A 22,518-nucleotide genomic window follows, 5' to 3' on the forward strand; every position below is an offset into this window, starting at 1 on the left:
TTTCCGGGCCGGTGCCAGCCCGGCCTCCCGGTCCCCGGCCCCCGCGGCGGGGCCGGCTGCTCCGGGGAGGGCGGAGGGCGGGAGCAGGAGGAGGAGTTTGAGCGACTTTGTGGGGCAGCCTTGGCCTCGGCGGCGGCCGCAGCGGCGCGCGGGAGAACACGGGGACGCCCGCCGGGCCGGCCGGAGCGGGCGATGGGGCCCGTGTGAGCGCGCCCAGGCCCGGCCCGGTGCCCGGCGGGCGGCAGCATGTCCGCGGGCGGAGGCGCCAGGAAGAGCACCGGGAGGCCCTCCTACTACTACCGGCTGCTCAGGCGGCCCCGGCTGCAGCGACAGAGGAGCCGCTCCCGCAGCCGGACCCGGCCCGCCAGGGGTAGGCGCCACCCCGACCCCTGACCCCAGGCCCTCCCTGCCGCCCTGTCACCTCCTGATGCCCTGGGATGCCAGGGACCCTGGCTCCTCCTGCTGTCTTTTTACCCGGGACTGTCTCATCCTCCCCTTCTGGTAGCTCCTTAGTTACTGTGTCTGCTCCATTCGTGCTCCCCCCTCTTCGTCCCCATGCTCCCCACCCTGGTGGGGAAACTGAGGTTTTGGTGTTTCCCCTTGTCCTGGGCAGGGAAAAGGGAGATAGAAGTTCAGCATCTCTTTCTTCTACCTCTCAGTTTCGACCCCGTCCCCACTGTGCCTCAGTTTACCCAGCAGCGGAGCAATCAGGTCACCCGAGTGGATCTGGCTTTTGCTCACCTTGTCTGCGCTGTCCTGGCCTCTCAGCTTACCCTCCCCCACTCCCTCTTCTCTCTCGGGTACTTAACAGACTCCCTCACCTCTCGGATGGAGGGACATGTGGGTGGGTATCAGGGCTGTGTCCCAGGGGTCCTGTCCCAGGGGTCCTTGGCTCCAAAGGAGCCATGGCTTGTAACATCTGTCCAAGACCTCTCTGAGTGAGTGGGCGCCACCTCCTTTGAAAGGAGTTTCTCTCCCTTAAGCCCAAGAGGCAGAACCTGGAGGGGGAGGTGCGAGCAGCATTTTCTTTTTCCAGTAACAGGATCCTCAGCTGGAAAGCCTGTGATCCAGGGGGCTGCCTTCTGGGCAGGGTGGGGGCCAGGACTTCCTTCCCTGGCTGGGTAGGAGGGAGGGGGGAGGCCTCCTGGAAGGAGGAGGCCTTCGAAGGGACCCGGGGAGGCTGGAGTCCCTGGCAAAGGCTCAGACCCACTGAGGTGTCCACTGATGGGGGGAAGAAGGAGTGGGTGGGGAGCGCCTAGCGGGGACCTGGGCTGAGTTTGTACCATCAGCTTACTTGGGAATCGGGAAGGCTGGCCCGCTGCCCAGCCTGACCCAGAAGGGCTTGAGCAAATCTGTGTTTGGGATCTGATCAAATACCCACCCCTCTGGGCACTGGTTGTGTGGTCCAGGCCCTGTATGTTGCCCCTGAACCTCAGCCTTCTCATCAGTCTGAGGATAAATGAAGCGGACAGGCAGTAAATGTTCATTTGCTCCCCCCCGAATGGGGCAGACTTTTCCCACAGTCAGGGCCGAACAACAATGTACAGGGCTTCCTCAGGAAGTAGTGAGTTCCTGAGTAGTGAGTTCCCCGTGCTTGGAAGGGTTCAAGCTGAGACTGGGAGTATACACGTGTGTACTGGGAGTTCAGTCTAAGAGGATCTCTCAAAGCCTTTGATCCTCTCCCTTTTGCCTTCCTTGAAGAGGCCTCTGGCCGCTTCCTCCCTCCAGGCTTGGCCAGGGTGGCCAGAGATCTTGATTCAAGCGCTGTGACTTTGGGCAAGTCTTTTCCCTTTTCTGAGTCTCAGTTTCTTGAGCTGTAAAAAGGGGCTAGTAGTATGTGGAAGATTCTGTGAGGAAATGGGTTCTGGTTGTGGGAAATAGAAACTGTACAGAGGCCCAATAACACTCGGACCACTGTGAGTCCTTCTGCATGCACCCCACCCCTGCTCAGTGCCCTGCGTGACCTTTCCTTCAGCCCAGTTCCACCCCTGCCTGACTGGAAGTCCCCAGGCAGCTGGGCAGGAGATAATCAAGAAGTCTGGCCGTCACCCGAAACCTAGCTCCCAGTCCCGCCTGTTCAGGATCCCCTGCTTTGTGTCCCAGCCTTGAAAAGGCGCCCAACCTGCAGGGAGAGGGGAGGAAACTGTCCCTGAACAGAAGTTATATCTGGGGAAATCAGGGAGAGCTTCACAGAGTAGGTGACATTTGGACTGGGTCTCACTAGAGAATAGAATTTCCCTTGGCGGAGAGAGTGGTTGAGTCAGATCTGAGCTCGAGCCCCAGCTCTGTACAAAACCATCCCTTGGCCAGTTACCTCTCTAAGCCTCAGTGGCCTTTAATGGTAAGTTGTAGTAGTGATGGCAGGTGTTTTTAAGGAATGAGAGCAAACGCATGGAAAGCTGGAAGCCCGCGCTGCCTGGGACTCGCGGCACAGTTGAGTGTGAGCTCTCGATGTCCTTACTCTGGATGGAGCAGCAACCTGTGCAAAGACGGAGGAGGAAAGCACCATGGGTGTTGTGGACAGAGCGGAGGGCGCTGGTGGAGGGGAGCAATGGGTAGCACTAGTTTGGGCCTGATAAAGGCCTTGAGTGATGAAGAGTCATGGGAAGGGGGTGAGAGCGGCCTGGCAGGGTGAGAGGTGGAGACTGGAGGCCCCTGGCCCAGCTGGATAGGGGTCAGCTAGAGCAGCCACTGACCTCCCTCCACTAACCCCCCAGATCCCTGACTGCCTCCAGGACCACCCCTCCTCCAGAGGGCAGCACCCCCACCCAGGTGGTAACTCATGCTGGAGGAGCCACCCCACGGCCTTGAGCTTGACCCTTCTGCCCTCAGGCCTCAGGCCTCAGTCTCCCCATCTGCATGGGGGCTTGGTCCCATGGAGTGACAGCATCAGGCCCCTGAGGAGTCAGTGGTACCCAGCACCCTAGCCCTGATGGGGCCCTTGATCCACACCCATTCTGGCCTCTGCCACTAGCAAGGAGAATGACCGAGAACTCAGGGGTGGGTGTGTTCAGAAACAGGAAAGTGCAGGGAACAGTTGGCTGGTGGCAGGGAAAGGGTTGTGACCAGACTGCCACCTCTGAGGAAGCTCCTTGCCTACTGCCCCCACTGTCCCTCTGGGGTGGGGGGAGGGGACTAGCTGCAGACTTGAAAGTAAGACTTTGTTCCTGACAGGGCTGCCAGTGAGGGAGTGTCTGCACCCTCCCAGGTGTGACCAAAGCGGGGCACTAAGAAAGTCTCCTCCCTTCTCTGGGCCCTGATTTCTCCATCTGGAGAATGGGCAGAGTGAACCTGTTGGTGATGGCGTGGGGAGGGGGAAAGGAGCTTGACGACTGCCAGAGGCAGGGTGGAAACAGTGCCTTTTGGATGGCAAGGGTCATCTGGCCATTTTATGTTGTGCCTTGTAACTCTGAGTCTGCTTGAAGACTGGGCACGGCCCGTAGATTTGAGGGAGTCCTGTCCCTAAAAGTGTGTCACCAGCCAGGGTACTTTCCACCTGCCCCCACCAAGATCAAGAAAAGCTTTGTCTGTCTGACTTACCTGTACCCCCAGGGCTGCTGGAGAAATGCAAGTTTTCTTCTCACCCCGGATAAAGTTTGCTCATCTATTCAACTAGCAAACACGTCTCGAGCACCTACTGTGCGGTGGGTGTGGGGGCACATGGAGCTGAATTCCACAGGCTCCCTGCTCCCACCAAACCCCCAGAGGGTTGGGGAGGCTGGCTTGTTGAGCTGCGCTGGGGCACAGAGCCCTTTATGGGGTCCAGAGCAGTGGTTAGTGGGAAACAGGCTCTAGTCCCAGCTCAGCCACAAGCTGGTTGTGTGACTCTGGGCACATCCCAGGGCCTCAGTTTCCCCATCTGTCAACTGGGGCTGATCCTGTCCTGCTGCCTCACATGTCAGGAGACCTCTTGGAATTCCTATCCCCCTACTCAGGAGAGGTTTTTCTTCTTTTCTTTGTGTCTTGGGCTGAGTTTTTCTAGGGGTCCAGCCACATGCCAGGCCCTGCCTGGGTGCTGGGGACTTGGCAGATGTTTTTGAGATGATCAGTTCCTTCTTATGCCCACACATACTCCGTTGCATGGACCTGTGTCTTGGCTGCAACATGGCCCCCTCCTGTCCACCTGGGTGTCTTTTCTTTTGGGGTATGCTGGAGTCTGTGTGAGGCTTCCCAGGATCGCCCCAGCATACTTTGAGGAATGCAGGCAACCTCACTACAGGGGCCCAGCAGGGCTGGGGCTGACCTCCAGAAGTGGTGGTCCCCTCCAGGGCTTAGAACTTGGCAGCTGAGTGATCCCACCTCTGGCGTCCAGCTGGGGACACTGCAGCACCGAGGGGCCGCCTTCACAGAGCGGGATATGGAACCCAGGGCTTCTGGTTCCCAGGAAGATGGCAACAGCTTTGGGGAGGGTGCTGGTGTGACACAGCTGCTTCCTAACTGGGAGCAATGGTTAGGGAAGGGCCTGTGTGCTCCAAAAGGAAAAGGCAGGGGCTGAGACCTCTCCATGGGGACCCTGGCTTCAGTGAAATCAGCTGAGAGGCCCATGGGCAGCAGCTCAGACCCCAGGGGGCTGGACGAGCGTGAGAACAGCCCTGAGGATGGGGGCTGGTTGTACCTTGTGGTTCCCCCCAGTCTTTAAATGTCCCTTCTAGGGCCCAAGGGCTGGTTCTCTGCCCCCAACTTAGATGAGACCTGTGACACTGTACATCTACCATTTTCTGCCTTTTTTTTTTCCCCTTTGTTCCTGCTGAGACACAATCTCTCCTTCGGGGATTGGGCCCAGCTTCTCCAGGCCCTCCTCGCTTTTCTATCTCAGGTCCTGGGAGGTTCACTCCTTCTCATGGTATGTCATAAAGTTAAAATGACTTCTGTCTCTGAGTTGCTCAGTGCCCGGCAGTGAGTTTAACTGTATTTGCCATATCTGCTTTAATGCTCATGACGATGCTGTGAGAGGGATACTGGCATTATTCTCATTTTCTAGGTGAGGAGACTGTGTCCCAGAGAGTGGGAGCCTTGTCCCACATCACACAGCTCGGAAACGGTGGAGCCCAGCTCTGCCCTGTTCCCCCTTCTGAGCTTGTGAATGAACGTACCACCTCGTTGTGCCGTGGGCAGGCAGATCTTTCCGGGCTTAAGCCTTGGCTTTGATAAGCCCACCTCCTCCTCTTCTCTGATTTGCACAGTCAACGACTCTACTGAGTGTTCACAGCCACCAGCTCCCACAATCTTGGCCATAACTCAGGAAGGAGGCAGGGGAATGACCCCACTGGCATCAGTGTAGGGGGCAGGGGACCCAGTTGGCCTCCCCTGGTTGGCCCCTCTGCCTGCCTGGGATGACTCAGGAGATCTCCCAGATCCAGTCTCTTCCCACGACCCCCACCCCATCCTGCTCCCATTCATGTCTGCCAGCTGTGTCCTTTCCCTGGGTAGGTCACAGGTCTTAGAACCTCAGCCCTGTTTTTCCACCAAGTTCCTTTGTGCTGAGGGTTCAGTGTCCCCTGATGTGAAGTCCCTGGAGATGGGCAGACAGCTTGAGGGCCTGCTTTCCAGAGCTATCTAGGTCCTTGAGTGGGGCCAGAGGTCCCAGTTCATCTGCTGGAAAGTTAGCCGCTTTGTCTTTGTGTTTCTGGTTGATTCTCACCACCTTTAATAATAAGGGAGATAATAGCTTCCTTTTACCCAGCTGAACGTGCGCCAGGCCCTGTGCCCAGGGCGTCTTACTGTCCAACCCTCCTAGGAGGTAGGGGTCATTACCGTCACTTCCCTTTGCCAGCGGAGGAAACCGAGCTCAGGGTGTGAAGTAAGAGGCAAGGTTCGAATGGAGGTCACTGGACTCCAAAGCTCATGCTAAGAACACGCTGCAAAGCCCCGTGCTTCTTGCTTTTCGCTGGTGCAATTCAGAGAGGCATGGAATGTGGCCTCGGTGGGTCAGGTCTAGAGCTCTGATTCCCCAGGTGGTCTATGTCTGTACTCCTGAGACCTGGTCGCTCAGGGACTGGCTCCCAGCCTGCTTTGCTCGGGTGCTGATGCGGGAGGTTGTGGGCTTGATCCTTGTGGTTTCTTGCAGCTCCAGCCCTGGGAGCTAACTGTTCCCCTTGACAGCTGAGGCCCACGGAGCAAGGCCACTTGCCTGAAGTCAGGTACAGACGTTAATGAGAGACCCAGGTCTGGAATCCACACCTCTTCGCATCCTCTTTTAGCGTCAGTTTTGTTTGTTGCTCGTCCTAAGATTAGCCCAGACAGGGACACGAAGGCAGCTGGGCTCCTAGTTGGGTCCTCTCAGCGGGAGGGCATAGGAGTTGAATCCCTGTGCACCTTGACACAAACGTGCTCACATCCCAGAACGCATATGTGTTTTGCTTCGAAATGACATGAAGCCTTTTGGACTATTTTTAAAAGAAAAGTAATGGCTACAATATTTCCCCTGCACCTTCCTCTTGAGGCCACTTGGTTAAATGTCAGGAAAGGGAGAGTATTTCCTGGTCAGGAACATTCTCGGGGCTTGCTGGGAGCTGAAGTTTTGTTTTCTGTTAAGTAGGTGTTTGGGGAGTCGGTTCCCGGTCCTCCCCCGCCCCCCCACCCCCGCCCGCCCCCTCCCCCCTCCCGCCATTTCCCCGAGATGGTTGTGTTTGACAATTGCTGGGAGGAGGGATTTGAGAGGGAACAGCCGAGATGCCCACGTGCGGAGTGGCAGGGTGGTTATTTTTAGCCATCCTGATCCAGTAGAGGCATTTCAGCGTTTGTTCAATATTTAATTATCCATCTGAAATTGGCCCACGTGGCCTTGAGTTTGGAAGAGGCTCTCTGTGCTGTGATTTCCTCTGATTGCATAAATAAGGAAGCGAGGGGAATCTCAATCGCCCTCCAAATAATACTAATGAAAAAAAAGAGAGTAGACTCAGTTCTCAGAAAAGACAGTCTTGGTTCCACAGTCTAGACAGGCCACCTGTACGTTAGCAGAAAAGATGGGCCCGTGAGGACGTCTGTCACATGCCTGGAAATGCAGCCGTGTCGGTCTGTGAATCCCACACTCCACGGCTGCCTGCATTTTATTTGGGATCGGTTCCCCCCTTCGCCAGGTTCCTGTGTTGACTTTGACAGCTGCCAGGTACCCGAGAGGAGGTTTGGGGATTTGGCTTTTGGAAGTCTTGTTAGCTTTTATTTCCCTCCTCTCTTCTCTCTGACAGACAGGAGAGCACTGTCGGCATCTGGGCTGTGTTATTTCTTTTTTCTCGGCCCTTAGAGGTGATGTGTTGACACGGCCTGTGAAATGGAGAAGGCAGAGCTCGGAGAGGAAGATGTGGGGCTGTGAGGCCCTGCCCCCTCCCCAAGCCTCTGGTGGATGCGGGGACAGCGGGGAGAGGGAGGGTGGCCCCAGAGGGAGCTGGGCCACCAGGGATGGGGCTCTTTTTCGTGTCCTGCTTGGCTTGGGGGTTTGTCGAACTTGGATTGAGAGACTGGAAACCAATAAATTGGCAATCTGGGATAGTCTTATGGAAAAGTGGTTTTCTATCCTTTTACACCTCTCTGCTGGGGATGGAGTTTGGCTCAAGAGTGTGGCTGGGGTGGGGGGGAGTCCTCCTGACTGCACCATAAAGGCTGTGTGACCTCAGACAAATGACTGAACATCTCTGGGCTAAGAAGCACTTTGAACAGATGGATGCGGAACAGCATAGGGTTTCATTATAGGCTGGATGAATTGTCGTTATCTGCTCATCCAAAGCCTGAGGGGTTAATTGCAGCTCTATTAGGGCTGATCTAGAAATAAAGTGTGATGCCTGTGGGATTGGAACCATCCAGATGGTTTCTTGGCATTCCCTTCCCCCAGAGGCTGCTACAAGTGTCACTGGTACTTGTTCAGAGCAGCAGAGCTTTAGTGAGCCACCTACTGTTTGCAAGCCCTGTGCCAGGGGCTGCCGTGGAGGATACAGTCAGCCCCCACCCTCAGGATGCTGAGGGGAAGGGAGTCCTATAAGCGGGTTAGCAGATGGTGTGACTGGAAGGGTAGGCAGGGCCTTGGATGGTGAGCCAACAGGGTGGAACTCCCTGTGCAGGCCACGGGGAATCAGAGGTAGGATTTTAAAAATAACAGTGGTTCTAATAACACCTACTTCCATTTTGGGGCACTTACACAGTGCCAGGCATGCTTCTAAGTCCTCTACATGCATCCTTTCATTAAGTTCTCATGCTCACAGATGATTTTATGAGCTCCATTTTGCAGATGAGAAAACTGAGGCTCAGACTGGTTAAGTGACATGCTCGGCACTGCCCAGCTACTGAGCGGCAGAGTCCAGGGTATTTCTCACTTACCAGAGCTGCGATTTAGGAAAATGATTTTGAACAACCAGAAAACTAGACTGACATGGTACAAGGAGAAGGGGAGAAGGGAAAAGTGGGTACCAGTGAGCAGAGGTGACCATGTTGGCCATCCTGGTGCAAGAGGCAATGGTGGGGTCTGAGCTGGGAGAGAGTGGTCAGGGGTTGTCCTTATAGCGAGACGGGTGGGAGCTGGTGGTGAGATAAGCCCTTGGGAAGACCTAGGCAAGTGAGGAGGGTTTGGGATGGGAAGAGGGCCAGCAGAGCTGTGGGCATGGCTAACAGGCCTGCTCTGGTTCTTGATGCTTTGGGGGTGGGGGTGACTCCAGATTGGGTGGGGGGATCTGGGGGGAGCAGCTTCTAGAGAGTGGTGGGAAAGGTCCTGGAGGTGGCAGGAGGTCCAATAGTTGGGTGGTAAGCAGAACTAGAGATCGCTGGAGAAGTTTGGTGGATGTGGAGATTTGAGAGAAGCTTGGATTTATAATTAATTGTCTGTGAAGTCACTGTTCCACCTGGTCTAGGAATCTGTTCCAAGCTGCGTGTTTAACAGCAAACAGGTTGGGGGCCTGAGCACCATCCCCCAGCAGCAATAGCCTCTGTGTCCTCCCGGGATGGGACCCTGGGCTTCAGAGGACCCAGGATGCAGCTCTCTGGTTGTACCCTCAGGGGCAGTGCTGTCTGCAGAGGGAGGGGCCGGTTTAAGGAGTAGGGAGCCCTCGGGTGGGGGATTGGGGGCTGGGGCAGCCCTTCATGGGGATGTTATGGAAGAGGCTCATGGGTCACTGATGGTCCCTTATAAGCCAGACCCCTCCATCTCATCTTATTACAAAATACAATGTTTATGTTGATGTTCCCCCTCCTCCCCCTACCCCTAGGATTACAAAAGTAATAAAGTAATAAATATCCATTATAGAGGAGAAGAAAATAAAAAGTCACCTTTAGTTCCAGCATCCAGTGATACGCTCTGGGAGCATCTAGGAAGTTATTTCCAGGCTTTTTCCTTTCTTGAATTTTTTTAAAAAATTCTAAAATATTTGAAAGTATAGAAAAGTATTAACAATTATGTTGCAGACACCCATGACCTCACCTCTCAGATTTAACAGATATTAACATTGCTATGATTGCTCCTCTTTTCTTTTTTCTTTCCCTTTTTCTTAGAAATATAAAGATTCGGGTACAGCAGAGGTCGGTAAAGTACGGCCCATAGGCCAAATCCAGGCCTCTACCTGGTTTTGTATGATTTTGTGTGATTTGTATGCGAGCTAAGGGTAGCAGTTACATTTTTCAATAGTTGAAAGAAAAATCAAAAGAGGAATAATGTTTTATAACGTGAAAATGATATGAAATTCAAAGTTCTGTGTCCATAAGTAAAGTTCATGGGATCACAGCCTCGTCTATTCATTTACAATATTGTCTGTGGCTCTTTCCTTGTTACAGTGGCAAAGTAGAGCAGTTAAGAGAAGCCTAAAATATTTGTTCTCTGGCCCTTTATGAAAAAAAAATGTGCTGACCTGGGAGACAGAACTAAAACCTCCTCCACTCTTGCCAGGGACAACCAGCCTCCTGCAAGCGGGGTACGTCCTGCCCACACGTGCTTTTATGCTTTTACTACATTTGCAAATGCTTCAAAATGTGTAGTATCGCCTAGTGTGTTTCAAAAGTGGGTCTAGAGAAACAGCACGCGGTGGAGAGGAGCAAACACGTGTCTCCACGCCGGGACCTCCTTACTACCCTGATTCCAGCAGCACAGAGTAAAAGCTAGCTCTCTGCCGGACCTGCGACAGGCCCTGTGGCTACAGAGCGAAGAGTCACAAGAGAAAACTCAGGAAAAAAAACGGAGGAGGTGACACTGCTGGCTGAAGTTCCTAGAAATCCTCAGAAAGCAAAGGAGCAGAAAGAGACTCAGGGGCGAGAGAAATCTTGAGGCCACTTAAGTAACCCTTAGAGTGACAGGGAAATCCAGAGTGTTTGGAAGGCTGGGATGCTTTGAAAGTGAGGTGCGTGGGAGGATGAGGAGTAGGAAGGATGGGCTGTCCCAGGCAGTTGTTAAGGGGCTCAAGCAGAGGGGCATAAAGGAGAGCTGGTGACAGTGTCTCCGGATGCTGAAAGTTTGCAGCCCTTACACTGGACTGTCATTCATGAGGCCAGCCAGGGGCCAGGGAGCAAACCCTTGCACTGCCCTTTTGGAGAGGCCCTACCCAGGATGCTGGACATGGTTGGGAGGACAGAGCTCTTCCCTCCCACCTCCTGAATACCAGCAGCCTGACCCCCCCACATCCCCTCTGAGGAGCTGCTGTGCCCCACCTCCAATGCTCTATGTTGAGGATTCCCAGAGTGAGGAGGTGCCCTGGACCCCAGCCCTCCACAGTCATCGCCACGCCTCTCTCCCAGCAGACCCCACCCCCGAAATAGTGGGCAACCTCCGCTGACTCTGAACCATGTCCTGAACTTGAAGACAGCTTGAACTCTGATCCCAATTCCATCTGAGAGATGACAGGCTATCACAGTTCCATAGGCTCGTGACTCCTTCCCTTCCCCACACCCTTCCCCACATCGTGGAAACAAAATGTGACATCCCTCATCTCTTTCTGCCGTGTCGCGGGGCTGGGAGGGGACCTGGGGATGGAGAGAGAGGCCAAGGGCTGGGAGGACATTCAGCCTCCTGGGGGCCTTGGGCCCCGTGTCCTCCCACTTTCTTCTCCCTGGAGGCTCCTCCCCATCCTGGGGCAGCCCTTAGATTCAGAGATCACCAGGCTTGAGTCTTGCCTCCTGCACTTCCTAGCTGTGCGGTCATGGTCCCTTCAATTGACATTTGTGAATTTCAGTTTCTTCTTGTTAAAAGTTGATGTTGCTGTTTCCTACTTTAGGAGTTAGTTTTAGGATAAAAATACACCTATGGTGCAGTCCCTGTCTCTCTGAGATCTGTTTCTACACCTTTCCTCGTCGCCCATTTTTTATTATGTACAGATATCCAGTTGTTCTAGTGCTCAATTTGTTGAAAACACTATCTTTTCCACCATCAATTTACCTTCGTACTATTTCTACCCGCCAAAATCAATTGATCACATATGTGTGGGACTGTTTCTGGACTCTTCATTTTGTTCCATTGATCTGTATGCCTATCTTTATGCTAATATCACACTGTCTTGATTACTTTAGTTGTATTTCAAGACTGTAAAGTGTGTCTCAAAACCAAGTAATGTAAGTCCTCAAACCTGTTTCTGCTTTCTCCAGATTATTTGGCTATTCGAGGTCTTTGCTTTGCCATCTAAATTTAAAATTGAGCCTGTCGCTGTCTTTAAAATGCCTGCTAGGATTTTGATTAGGATTGCATTGAGTGTATAGATCAGTTTGGGGAGAACTGTTGTCTTAATAAGACTGAATCTTCCCAGTCCTTGAAGATGTTCTGTCTCTCCTTTTATTTAGATTATCTTTAATATCTCTCAGCAATGTTTTTTAGTTATTAGTCTTGTACTTGTTTTGTTACATTTATTCCTAAGTATTTTTGATACTCTTTGTTAACAACTTCTATGAAGGGTGGAACTTTTACCAACCTGGTAGAGTTTCTTGGTTGCCGGCAGAAGACATGAGACTTGTGGGTCCGAGGCACAGGGCTCTATGCCTCATGGCCCGTGGCATGAGCTTCATGTTTGCCTAGATTTTTTTCCCCCAAGTTTCGAGGGCAGTCAGATGTTTTTGTAGAACATAAAACGATCTGCTCTTTCGTTTTTCCAAAATACAATTTTGTATCCCTTATAAGATCTGATATACAATCTATGGGTCAACTGTTTGTTCCTCAAGTTAAAAATTACACAAAGAGCTGACATTCAGTTTGCTTTGGTATTAAGTCATTGAATTAGAAACTTGGAGATAATTTAAAATTCGAATTCCAAGTTGTCAAATAGAGAAAGGTAAAGAGAGTTTTAAAGGTCTATGTAAAAAAAAAAAAAACTCAATATGTACACACTTAAAACTTTATGCCCCTTTTAATTTGTTGGAAAAATATAAGCCTGGTATATCATAGAGCCATGTTCTAATTTAATTATATAGTTTTTAAACAATAATGCAGACCATTTAAGTCCTGGAGTGGAATTTGGGGGAAAAAAAGAAATTGTTTATATTTTCTGAATGAAATGAAAAATAGGATGAATTTAATTCTACACCTGAATATCTAGGTTTCTATAATCATGGTTCCCTTTGGAGTGCTACCATTAGAACTTAAATACCCCAAAGAAATATTATCAATGTGATTGATATCTATACTAAGGCTAAATACACAGGGTATGCAGTAACTATTGAAAGATGAAACATTCTCCATATACAGATGTGAAAATATCTCTAAATTACATTATAAAAATAAAATAACCGAGAAAGGAGCCATTTACTTTTGTGAGTTTTGAACCCTTCACATGTCGACTGACAACAGATGCACTGTGGAGAGAGAGATGCTGACATTGTATGTGGTGATGAATATGATATTTCTAAAAGGAAACTCTTCTTTTAAGGCAGCTGTAGATTTGGAAAAGGAGAGGCGAGAGGCCTTGAGGGTCCACAGTCCTAGATCAGCCAGTGTTCTGATGTCACCATCCCCTCCATCTTCCTTCGCATAAGTTGAGCCTTGATCGGTGGGTGTATTGGCTTCCTGTTGCTGCTGGAACAAATTACCTCAAATGTAGTGTCTTAGAACAACACACAGACTTCTTATCTTACAGTTCTGGAGGTCAGAAATCTGAGATTTGTTGATCTGTTACCCTGGGCTAGAACCAAGGTGTCAGCAGGATTGAATTCTTCCTTGAGACTCAAGGGGAGAATCAGTTTCCTTGCCTTTTCCAGGTTCTAGAAGCTGCCCGCGTTCCTTGACCCATGGCCCCACAGCACTCCCACCTCTGCTTCCATCACCACATCCCCTTCCTTGTCTTCTCTGACCCTCCTACCTCCCTCTTACAAGGACTCTTGTGATTACATTGGGCCCTCCCAGGTAATCCAAGATAATCTTCCCGTCTGGAGAGACCTTAATCATATCTTCAAAGTCCCTTTTGCCATTGAAGGTAACATATAGGTTCTAGAATCAGGACGTGGGCTCTTTGGGGGCCAGTATTCTGCCTAGCATAGGTGGGTATGGTTTAGTAACCTCTAAGGACCACCTCTCTTCCTCCTCCCAAAGATGGATGGCCAAAGGCTGAACTGGACAAAGTGTGCAATTAAAGGCAGGAGACCTACTAATTTATCAGTGCAATATTTTGGCAAACTCAGTCTTCATTTGGCTGACTGCTAAGAGCAGATAAGAACAGTACAGAGGTGCTTCACACACGCGTGCGCACGCATGCGCACACACAGGTGCACAGTGGCATCAGCTGCACTGCTGTGTCTGGAAAGTTCTAGCAATCTGAGGATTCCATGGCCTGCTGCCATGGTGATTTTTCCTTTGGCTCTTCCTGCAGTTCCCCTGGCCAGTGGGGGGCGGGGCAGCAGGATGGGGATGGGACACTGGTCCCTTGGCACCTTGGCAGCTCCAGGCTTGGGGAGTTGTGTTCTCTTACCCACAAGTTTGTTTCTAAATCTACTTTTTGGACTTTCCGGATCCGCTTTCTCTAACTGGTCATTTTGGCTGTGGTTGCTTTTGATGCCATTTGTTTTGTTTGCCGATTTTGTTTTGCCTTCTGCTTCTTTTCCTTTTTCCTCTTCTGATGAATTCAGAGGGTACAATTTGTTCTGAATCATTATACCACTCATTTCTATTTTAATTGTACTATTAGTTTTTGGAAGGCTGAATTATTCTTCATTCAGTAAATGGTACAGTTCCCACCCACAGCCTGTCTCATTCTCCAAAGAGAACCACTGATAAGTTTTTGAGTACTGTTTATGATACGTTTGTATGTAAGTGCACACACATACAAACAGAAAGCAAAACATATTAATTTAATCACATAGACAGCAAATGTATTTCAGCCTCAAGAGTCCGTGGTGAGCCTTTGCAGCGGTTTTTATATTGTGCCTCTTGCCTCTAGATTGCTGGCCACTCTCTCGACTCAGGTAACACTGGATATGAATACATTTCTGCAGTTACTTTCTCGGGATGGCAAATCTCAGCTGTTTACTCACAGATACGATTCCATATATTTCAAATAGGCTATTTATTAACTTCATATTTGGAAATTTTTACAGATGTATAGGCAATTGCAAAAACAGTGCAGAGGAGTTTCCATGTGTCCTTCCCCCTAGTTTCCTCTAATCGTTACATCTTATGTAACTCTGATACAATATCCTCCAGCATCAGTGCCCTCCAGCCGAAGACTCACCAGGAACACGCCTCCAGATGATCAAGTTGGATTTATTATTTATTGCACTGATGGGGAACACACACCGTGGGGAATCACGGGCCATCTCAGTCAGAGTGCAGTAGAGAGAACCCACTCTAGGATTTGGGCTTTGGTTGGGTGCTTTGGGAGAAGTCTAAGGAAGTGGGGTTCACTCTTGATTGGCTGTTCTCAGACAGCTGTAGGGGCAATTCTGTGCTGGGGTACTTTAAATCTTATCTCCAGGGAGAGGAGGCCGCCCGAGGATAAAGCTGTCATTGGTAAAGAAGCAGCAGACACTCACGTTAGCCAAGGTGGGGGGATGTTTGGTATTGTGTGGGTGGCACGGTGACCTGGCTTTTGTCGGTTGCTTAGACAAAATGATGAAGTGGCTTTGTTTTGCCTCACTGCATCATGGTAGCCTTGTCTGAGGTTGGTATCCTGTGAGGTCGTTTATGTCCAGAAGGAGAACAGCGTGGCATAGCTGTGAACGTCGGGTCTGCTTCTGGGTGTCAGGTCTGCTTTCCTTCTTCCTCTCTCATCTTTTCTGCACATTGGTATGTTGCATGTATGTAATTCTGTGTCACTGTATCACGTGTGTAGATTTGTGCAACCACCACTGTAATCAAGATACAAGACTATACAAAACTAGTATTTGTTTTATATATTAAAGTGCTCCTATATTGGGTGCATATATGTTAATGAGTGTAATATCCTCATCTTGTATTGCTCCTTTGATCATTAAATAGTGTCCTTCATCTTTCTTTATGGCCTTTGTTTTAGTCTATTTTTTCTGTTATGAGTATTGCTATTCCTGCTTTCTTGTCATTTCCATTTGCGTGAAATATATTTTTCCATCCTCTCACTTTCAGTCTCTGTGTGTCCTTCACCCTAAAGTGGGTCTCTTATAGGCAGCATATTGTGCGCTCTTGTTTTATTATCCAATCTGCCACTCTGTGTCTTTTGATTAAAGCGTTTAGTCCATTGACATTTACAGTAATTATTAATAGATGTGTGTTTATTGCTGTTTTGAACTTTGTTTTCCAGTTGATTTGATATTTCTTCTTTGTTCCTTTCTTTTCTTTCTTGTTTTTCTTTTTGTGGTTTGATATTTTTATATATTTTATATATATATATATATATTTTTTTTTTTTTGTATTAGCTTGGTTTCTTTTTAGTTTTTGTGACTCTGTTGTGTGCTTTTGGTTTGTGGTTACCCTGTTTTTCAAGTATGTCAACCCATTACTGTATCTGTTTGCTTTAGACTGGTAGTCATGTAGGCTCAAACACATCCTAAAAAGAATGAAGGAAAAAAAGTACAAGACTATTCTCTCACTACAAAGATCTCTCTCGTCCTGCCCTTTTATAGTTACACCCACCTACCTGCCCCCCACCATCCCTAAACCCTGGCAACCACTAATCTCTATATTTTCCATCTCTATAACTTTATCAATTTTAGAATGCCATATTAATGAGATCATGCACTATGTGACCTTTTGACATTGTCTCTTATCATCAAGCATAATGCCCTGGAGATCTATCCAAGTTGTTGTATATTTCAATAGTGCGTTCCTTTTTCATTGCCGAGTAGTATTCCATGACATGTGTATTTGTTTCCTACTGCTGCCATAACAAGTTAAAACTTAGCAGCTTAAACAACACAGTTTTATTGTCTTACAGTTCTGTAGGTCAGAATTCTGGCTTGAGTCTTTACAGGACAAAAAAGGTGTTAGCAGGCTGTGTTGCTTTCTAAAGACTCTAGAGAAAAATCCATTTCATTGCCCATTCCTTCTTGGCAGAATTCAGTTCCATATGGTTGTAGGACTGAGGCCCCTATTTTTCTTGCTAGTTGTCAGCTGAGGATGTTTCCAATTTCTCAGTGGAGGTCACCCACATCTCTTGGCTTATGACCCCCCCTTCTATGATTCCTCTCACGCTTGGAATCTGTCCTGCCCCTTCTTCCATCATCACATCTCTCAGACCCATCCTTCTGCCTTCCACATTTAAGATTATCCCCACCTGAATAAAACAGGATACACTCCCATCTCAAAGTCCTTGACCTTAATCACATTTGCAGATTTCCTTTTGCCCTATAAAATAACATTCACAGATTCTGGGAATTAGGGTAGACTTCTTTGGGGGGAACATTATTCTGCCTCACACACTATGGTTGTACCATTGTTTAACCATTCACCTATTGCAGGAAATTTTGGTTATTTCCAGTTTTTTGGCTATTACAGATTTTTTTTTGTATTAGCTTGGTTTGAATGTTCATTTTGTTTATTGTTGTATGTATTTTGGTAGCGGGGGAGGTAATTAGGTTTATTTTTAGAGGAGGTACTGGGAATTGAACCCAGGACCTCATGCATGCTAAGCATGTGCTCTACCACTTGAGCTATACCCTCCGCCTTGAATGTTCTTTTTGTTATTAGCTTGGTTTGAAGCTGCTATGAATGTTCTTGTAAAAAAAAAAAAGTATAAGTGAATTCCATTCTGTTTCCTTTTGCAACTTACTTTTTCCACTCAACCTCATGTTTTTGAGTTTGGTTCATGCTGATCTTATAAGAGTGGGTCCTTTGCAGTGCCAGTGTGTTCTGTGTAAACATTGCACCCCAGAGTCCTACCTGATTCCACCGAATGACTGCCCCAAGGAGCAGTCATCCATCCCCCATTGGTGGACATTTAGGTTGTTTCCCACACTCTACCTCTACAAACAGTGCTGCAGTAGACATCTTTGTGCAGATCTGCATGGGCAAGGCTGAAGCACTTTTTCAGACTGGACAGGTAGAAGGGGAATTTCTGGTCCTGGATTGTATTTGTATGTGTCAGTTTCAACTAGCTGTTTTCTAATTGTTCTCAAATCCTTTACCCTCCACCAGCTATAATGAAACAGTTCCCTACATCCCTGTCAACATTTGGGGTCATTGTTCTTTTTCAGTTTTTGCCTATCTCAGAAGTGTGAAATGATACCTGGTAGTTTTAATTTGCATTTTCCTGATCACCGTTGAGGTCCAGCATGTACGTACACCCCTGTCTCACACCTCCTCTTTCTGCAGTGCTGACATCTTCTCTCTGGCTGCTAGGATCAGAGGTTGCTGCCTCTACCTGTTTTTAAGCATTAAGATCTGGGCAGTGCAACTCGACAACTGAAATTTGGTGTCTTGTCTGAAATTACAGGATGTTCCTCAGGCCTCCGTGTTTCCATGGGAACAAGTAACAGTCATCCTTCATGATTAGGAGGTATCCATGGCAACCAAGCCAGCAGCATTTGAATGAAACCAATTTTATTTTATTTTTTTTTGCAAACACATGAAGGTTAAAATGCATTTCTCTGACTGTGGCTTCCAAGGATGGGAAGGCAGTGTGGTCTGCCTGTTTAAAACAGACTCTTTTGACCTCCTCGTGGAAAGGGGATCCACGATCAGTTGGTCTTGTGACCTCATTTTGTGGACCGGAAGTCTGAGAGGTCGTGTGGAGGTCACACAGTGAGTCTGAGCTGAGGGAAGACTCCTGGACCAGTGCTCCGTGGTCTGGGGCAGACTGGAGGTTGGCTGGGTCTCCTTTCCCCAAGGTCTGTCTCTGGTGATGTACCTTCATGCTGCACAGTGTTAGCAAACTCATTCAACTTCTCTGGGATTCTGCTCAAACCAGCTGTGTTGCTTCGAGCTTGAGGGGCATAGCCCCAGCCTCCCAGTGTCTGCTTCCTCAAATTAGAAAAGACTTGCTGCTAAATCAAAAGCCAAATGCAGCTGTGTTTTTCAAGGCAGAGTTAGAACTCAGGGGGTCAGCCTTCTTTGCCTGTGTTAAATAAAGAGCGGGGTTCTTTTTTCTTTTTCTTTTTTCCTTTTCTTTCCTTTAAATGGTGAGGAATAGAGCCAGTCACTGCTCTTACTCCCTGACTCACTGGATTGATTTTAACTCATGAGCTCAGGGATGGAAAGGGGCTGGCCTGGAGTCACACAGCAGAGTCAAGGTTAAACCCGATCTCCTAGTCCCAGCCTGGTGCTCCTCCCCCTACCCCATGCTCCAGGCACCTTCACCCTTCTCTGAGCCCCTAAGTATGGGTTTGTGGGGACAGTGTAAGGGGCTTTCAGAATATAGTCTTGCTTCTTACTGGAGGGAACTTTAGAGGAAGACACCTTTGCCTCTCAGAACCTCAGTGTATTCATCTGGAAAGTGGAGCTCACCATAGCTGTCCAGGTAGTTATGTGGGGAGTGTATTTAAATGGGTCCAGAACATGCTTTCTCAGTGGGGGCAGTATTGTCCTTGAATGTGCAAAAAATTGATTTTTGGAAGGCGAGGTGAAAAAAATCTCACTTTTTTTCTATATAAAGGCTGATATAGTATACTCATGCGTACATCTATGGCATTAGAATTTTGTTGGGGGTGAGGGGGAACTGGGAAAAAAGTGTCTAAAAAGATTCCTTAGGGGAGACAATGAATAAAAGGTAGAGAGACACTGGTCCACACCCCAGGGAGCCATGTGGTTTTGTGTTTGGAGCTTGTATTGCCGGCTCCTGGGGGAGGCTGTTTGGGGTGTCGGGTCAGGAGAGAGCCTCGTGTGGCCCGGCCTCTGCCCCTATGGTTCAGCGTGACCCTGGGCATGTGACGGCTTCCTGAAGGGCCTGATTGCCCATCCTTACGGAAAGGGGAGTCCCACCAGCTCTGTAAGCAGGACCTGGTTCTCAGGCAGCCAAGATCCCGCCTGGTGGATCAGCAGGGGTCCAGCGGGAAGCAGATGGCACTTACACTAGGATGGCTGGAGGTGTGGGCGGGTGTGGGGAACCATGAAGAGGCGTGCAGGACCCCAGAGCTAGTGATGGCTGTGGCTGGTCCTCTGAGGCTTGAAGGAGGGAGGAGGAGAACGTGGTTACCAGGAGGTGAGAACCCAGGAGACTGGGTCGTCCTGATGGTAGTCGGGACCTTTGGTGGAAGGACGCGGCTGGCCTAGGTGACCCTCCTCCCTCCCCAGTCCCCAACTAGGGGTCCCCACTGGCCAGACCCCATGGAAGCTGATGGGTCCTGAAACTCGGTCAGCCTGGTACATGTGGGTCAGCCCCCTGGAGCAGAAGGTGGGGTGGAGAAGGGTGGAGAATGGAACTGGGGCCAAGCAGAAGCTGCCCGGAAAGGTACCAAGGTTCCCCTTCCTCTGGAGTGCTGGGCCCTGCCCTGGGCCTGGAGTGGGAGGCCTGAGAAGTTGAGGGAAGAGCGGGCCCCTCATGCAGGAGGGAGAGTGGACTCCCACTCCGACCTGCCCTGCAGCCTCCTCGCTGGTTTTCTACCTTCTGACGTAGATGGGGAGGGGCCAGATCTTTGTTTAATTTGAAGAGTTTATTTGAGCAAAAATTGACTTGAATTGCATAGCACCAAACCAGAAGTAGTTAGAAATGCTCCCCAGAGCTCCTGAAGTGAAGTTTATGGCTACTTTGGGAGCATCCAAGAGGGCCTTTCCTATGCATCTACTGGGTTAGGGGCCAGTGGACAAGATCCTGTCCTTTGGTCTCAGTTTCCTCATCTGTAAAATGGGTGGTTGGACCAAGAAACCTCTGAGAGCCTCCTGGCTCAGACCCAGCAGGCAAGGGTGGTGATCTGCGCAGGTTGGTGGGGTATCAGTCTTGACCTTAGAGGAGAGGCGTCCTTGCTGGGCTCCTTGTGTCCTGTCAGGTGCCTCCATGTATCCCTTGCCTAGAGGTATGAGGGCTCACCTGCCCAGGAGGAGGCAGTGAAGCTGTGGCCATTTTGTGTGTGTGTGTGTTGGGGAGAGAGGGTAGTTCCTTCTGGAGGCTGAGGGCAGTGCCTCACACATGGGTGGGATACAGTAGTTAGTTAGGGTGGACCCCCAGGTAGAGGTGATGAGAGGTGCTGGGGTGGGGAGGAGAGAGGAAGGCAGATGGAGAGCAGGAAGAGATTTCCTGGGGAAACCTCCAAAAAGAATGGGTCTCCCCTGGAGTGTGACTAGCAGAGACCTTGGGTGGGGGGGAGTGAGGAAGGTTCTGAGTAGGAGGTACCACAAGGGAAGCAGAGAGGCCGTAAGGGATGGCAGTCACTGGGCTGAACAGGAAGCTTTTCTGGAAGAGGCGGCCCAGGGCTGGCTAGTCCACATCTGGACCCGGTTCACCCTCTGCCCCAGGTCTGCCTGGTGGGCAGCAGGGTCGGAACCCATCCCTGCAAGTGGCCCACTTCCTTCAGTCCTCAAGTGGCTTTGCCTGCTTGCCCACTGGCCAGGGCTCGGCACTGGCCTGTCCTTGTGGGGTGCGGGGCTCATCTCTGTCCTTCCGCACTTCCGAGGACCCCTGTCCAATCCAGCTGCAGGGGGAGAATGGGCCGGAGACTGCAGCACCGCCCCCGATTGCCCATTCTGCCTTCTGGGAAAGCCTGCTCCTCGTCGTCTGTCCTGTGTGTGTGCACGTCCACATGTCCACACATGCACGTGTACCTGGGGAGGGATCTGAGCCGGTACGCTTTGGAGCATGGACATCGCTGTGAATGTGTGTGTGTGTATGTGTGTGTGTGTGTGTGTGTGTTTGCTGGGCGTGCGCGTCACTCTGAACCCACTGTGTTCGCACGTACCAGGGAAGTCTCCGCCCTGTCCTTTTTGTTCCTTGTGAGTCAACAGGTCTTTCCCAAGCACTCCCCACGCACCAGGCTCCGTGCAGCTCTGGGGATATCGAGATGCAGCTGGCTTAGACGTGGGCATTAGGAGAGCGCCACCACACACACACACACACACACACAGACACACACACGCACACACACGCACGCACGCACACACACACTGTGTCTGCAAAGTGAGAGCCTGGAGGCTGAGAGCTGGGGGCGGAGGAGGTTTCCAAGGGTTTCCTCCAAAGTGTGCTGGGTGGGTCAGGCTGGGAGGAGCAGGGAGGGAGGCCTCTGTGGGGGCCACAGCCGGAGCACTGCACAAGAGGTGGCCAGTGCCAAGCCCGGTATGGGGGAACAGTGAAGAAAGCAGCCAGGTCCACTGGCCTGGCTGTTTAAACAGGTGTGCCCAGGACATGGCTCAAAGTTTTGAATGAGCCATCACCATTTAAAATATTTCATATTAAAATAATATTTCATGTTAGAGAAAAACCCCCATATTTCCAGGTTCTCCTGAACTGTGGGAAGCTCTGGCTGCACTGGGCCCCCCATTGCTGTGCCAAAATAACCAGCTGGAGCTGAGCAGCTGGCTGATGCTCTTGACTCCATTACCTGCCTGGCCCTTGCACTTTCCTCAGGATTAAAGCCTCTGAAAGAGAAGGTCCGGATTGGAAGCCAGTGATCACAGAGGCTCATGTTTGAAGGAACTGCTTGTATACCTCCAGTAACAGGGAGCTCATTACCTCACATCACAAAATGTGTGGCTTGAAGTGCAGGTTTGGGAAATCTTTCTTTTTTAACTTTTTTTTTTTTTTGGCAGGGTGTGTGTGAGGCTTAGTTAGGTTTATTTATTTTGAGACGAGGTACTGGGGATTGAACCAGGACTTCATACATGCTAAGCATGTGCTCTACCATTTGAGTTATACCCTCCCCTACCTTAGGAAATCTTTTTTAAAAAGTTGTGGTAAATTAATTTGAAATATATACATGAAATGTGCCACTTTAAACGTCTCCAAGCATACAACTCAGTGGTATTAAGTATATTTACAATGTTGTGCAACCATCACCGCCATCCATTGCTAAATCTTTTCCATCACTCCAAATAGAAACTCTGTACCATTGAGCGATAACTCTCCCTGCTCCCCTGCCCCCAGCCCCTGGTAACTCTAATCTACTTTCTGTCTCTATGAATTTGCCTAGTCTAAGTGTTTTATATAAGGGGAATTATACAATATTTGTCTTTTTGTATCTGGCTTATGTCATTCAGCATGCTTTCACGGTTCATCCACGTAGCAGCACGTATCAGAA

At 49.9% G+C, this 22,518-nt stretch overlaps 1 protein-coding gene across 6 annotated transcripts in view; it reads left to right on the forward strand.

Moving 5' to 3' along the window:
• DAB2IP (DAB2 interacting protein) overlaps positions 1 to 22,518 on the forward strand; it is a 189,917-nt gene that overhangs the window by 65,890 nt on the left and 101,509 nt on the right. The window contains exon 1 of one of the 6 annotated variants that reach the window (XM_074362158.1): positions 105 to 370. The exons of 3 other annotated variants lie outside the window; for them this stretch is intronic. In XM_074362158.1, coding sequence (XP_074218259.1) covers positions 247 to 370 — 124 coding nt within the window. In that variant the 5' untranslated portion in view covers positions 105 to 246. Of the gene's footprint in view, positions 1 to 104; positions 371 to 22,518 lie in introns of those variants that run through there. 2 more of the 6 variants (XM_074362154.1, XM_074362156.1) reach the window with 2 other exon arrangements.

This window comes from Camelus bactrianus, chromosome 4 (assembly GCF_048773025.1).
Source record: "Camelus bactrianus isolate YW-2024 breed Bactrian camel chromosome 4, ASM4877302v1, whole genome shotgun sequence".
Classification (NCBI taxonomy): domain Eukaryota; kingdom Metazoa; phylum Chordata; class Mammalia; order Artiodactyla; family Camelidae; genus Camelus; species Camelus bactrianus.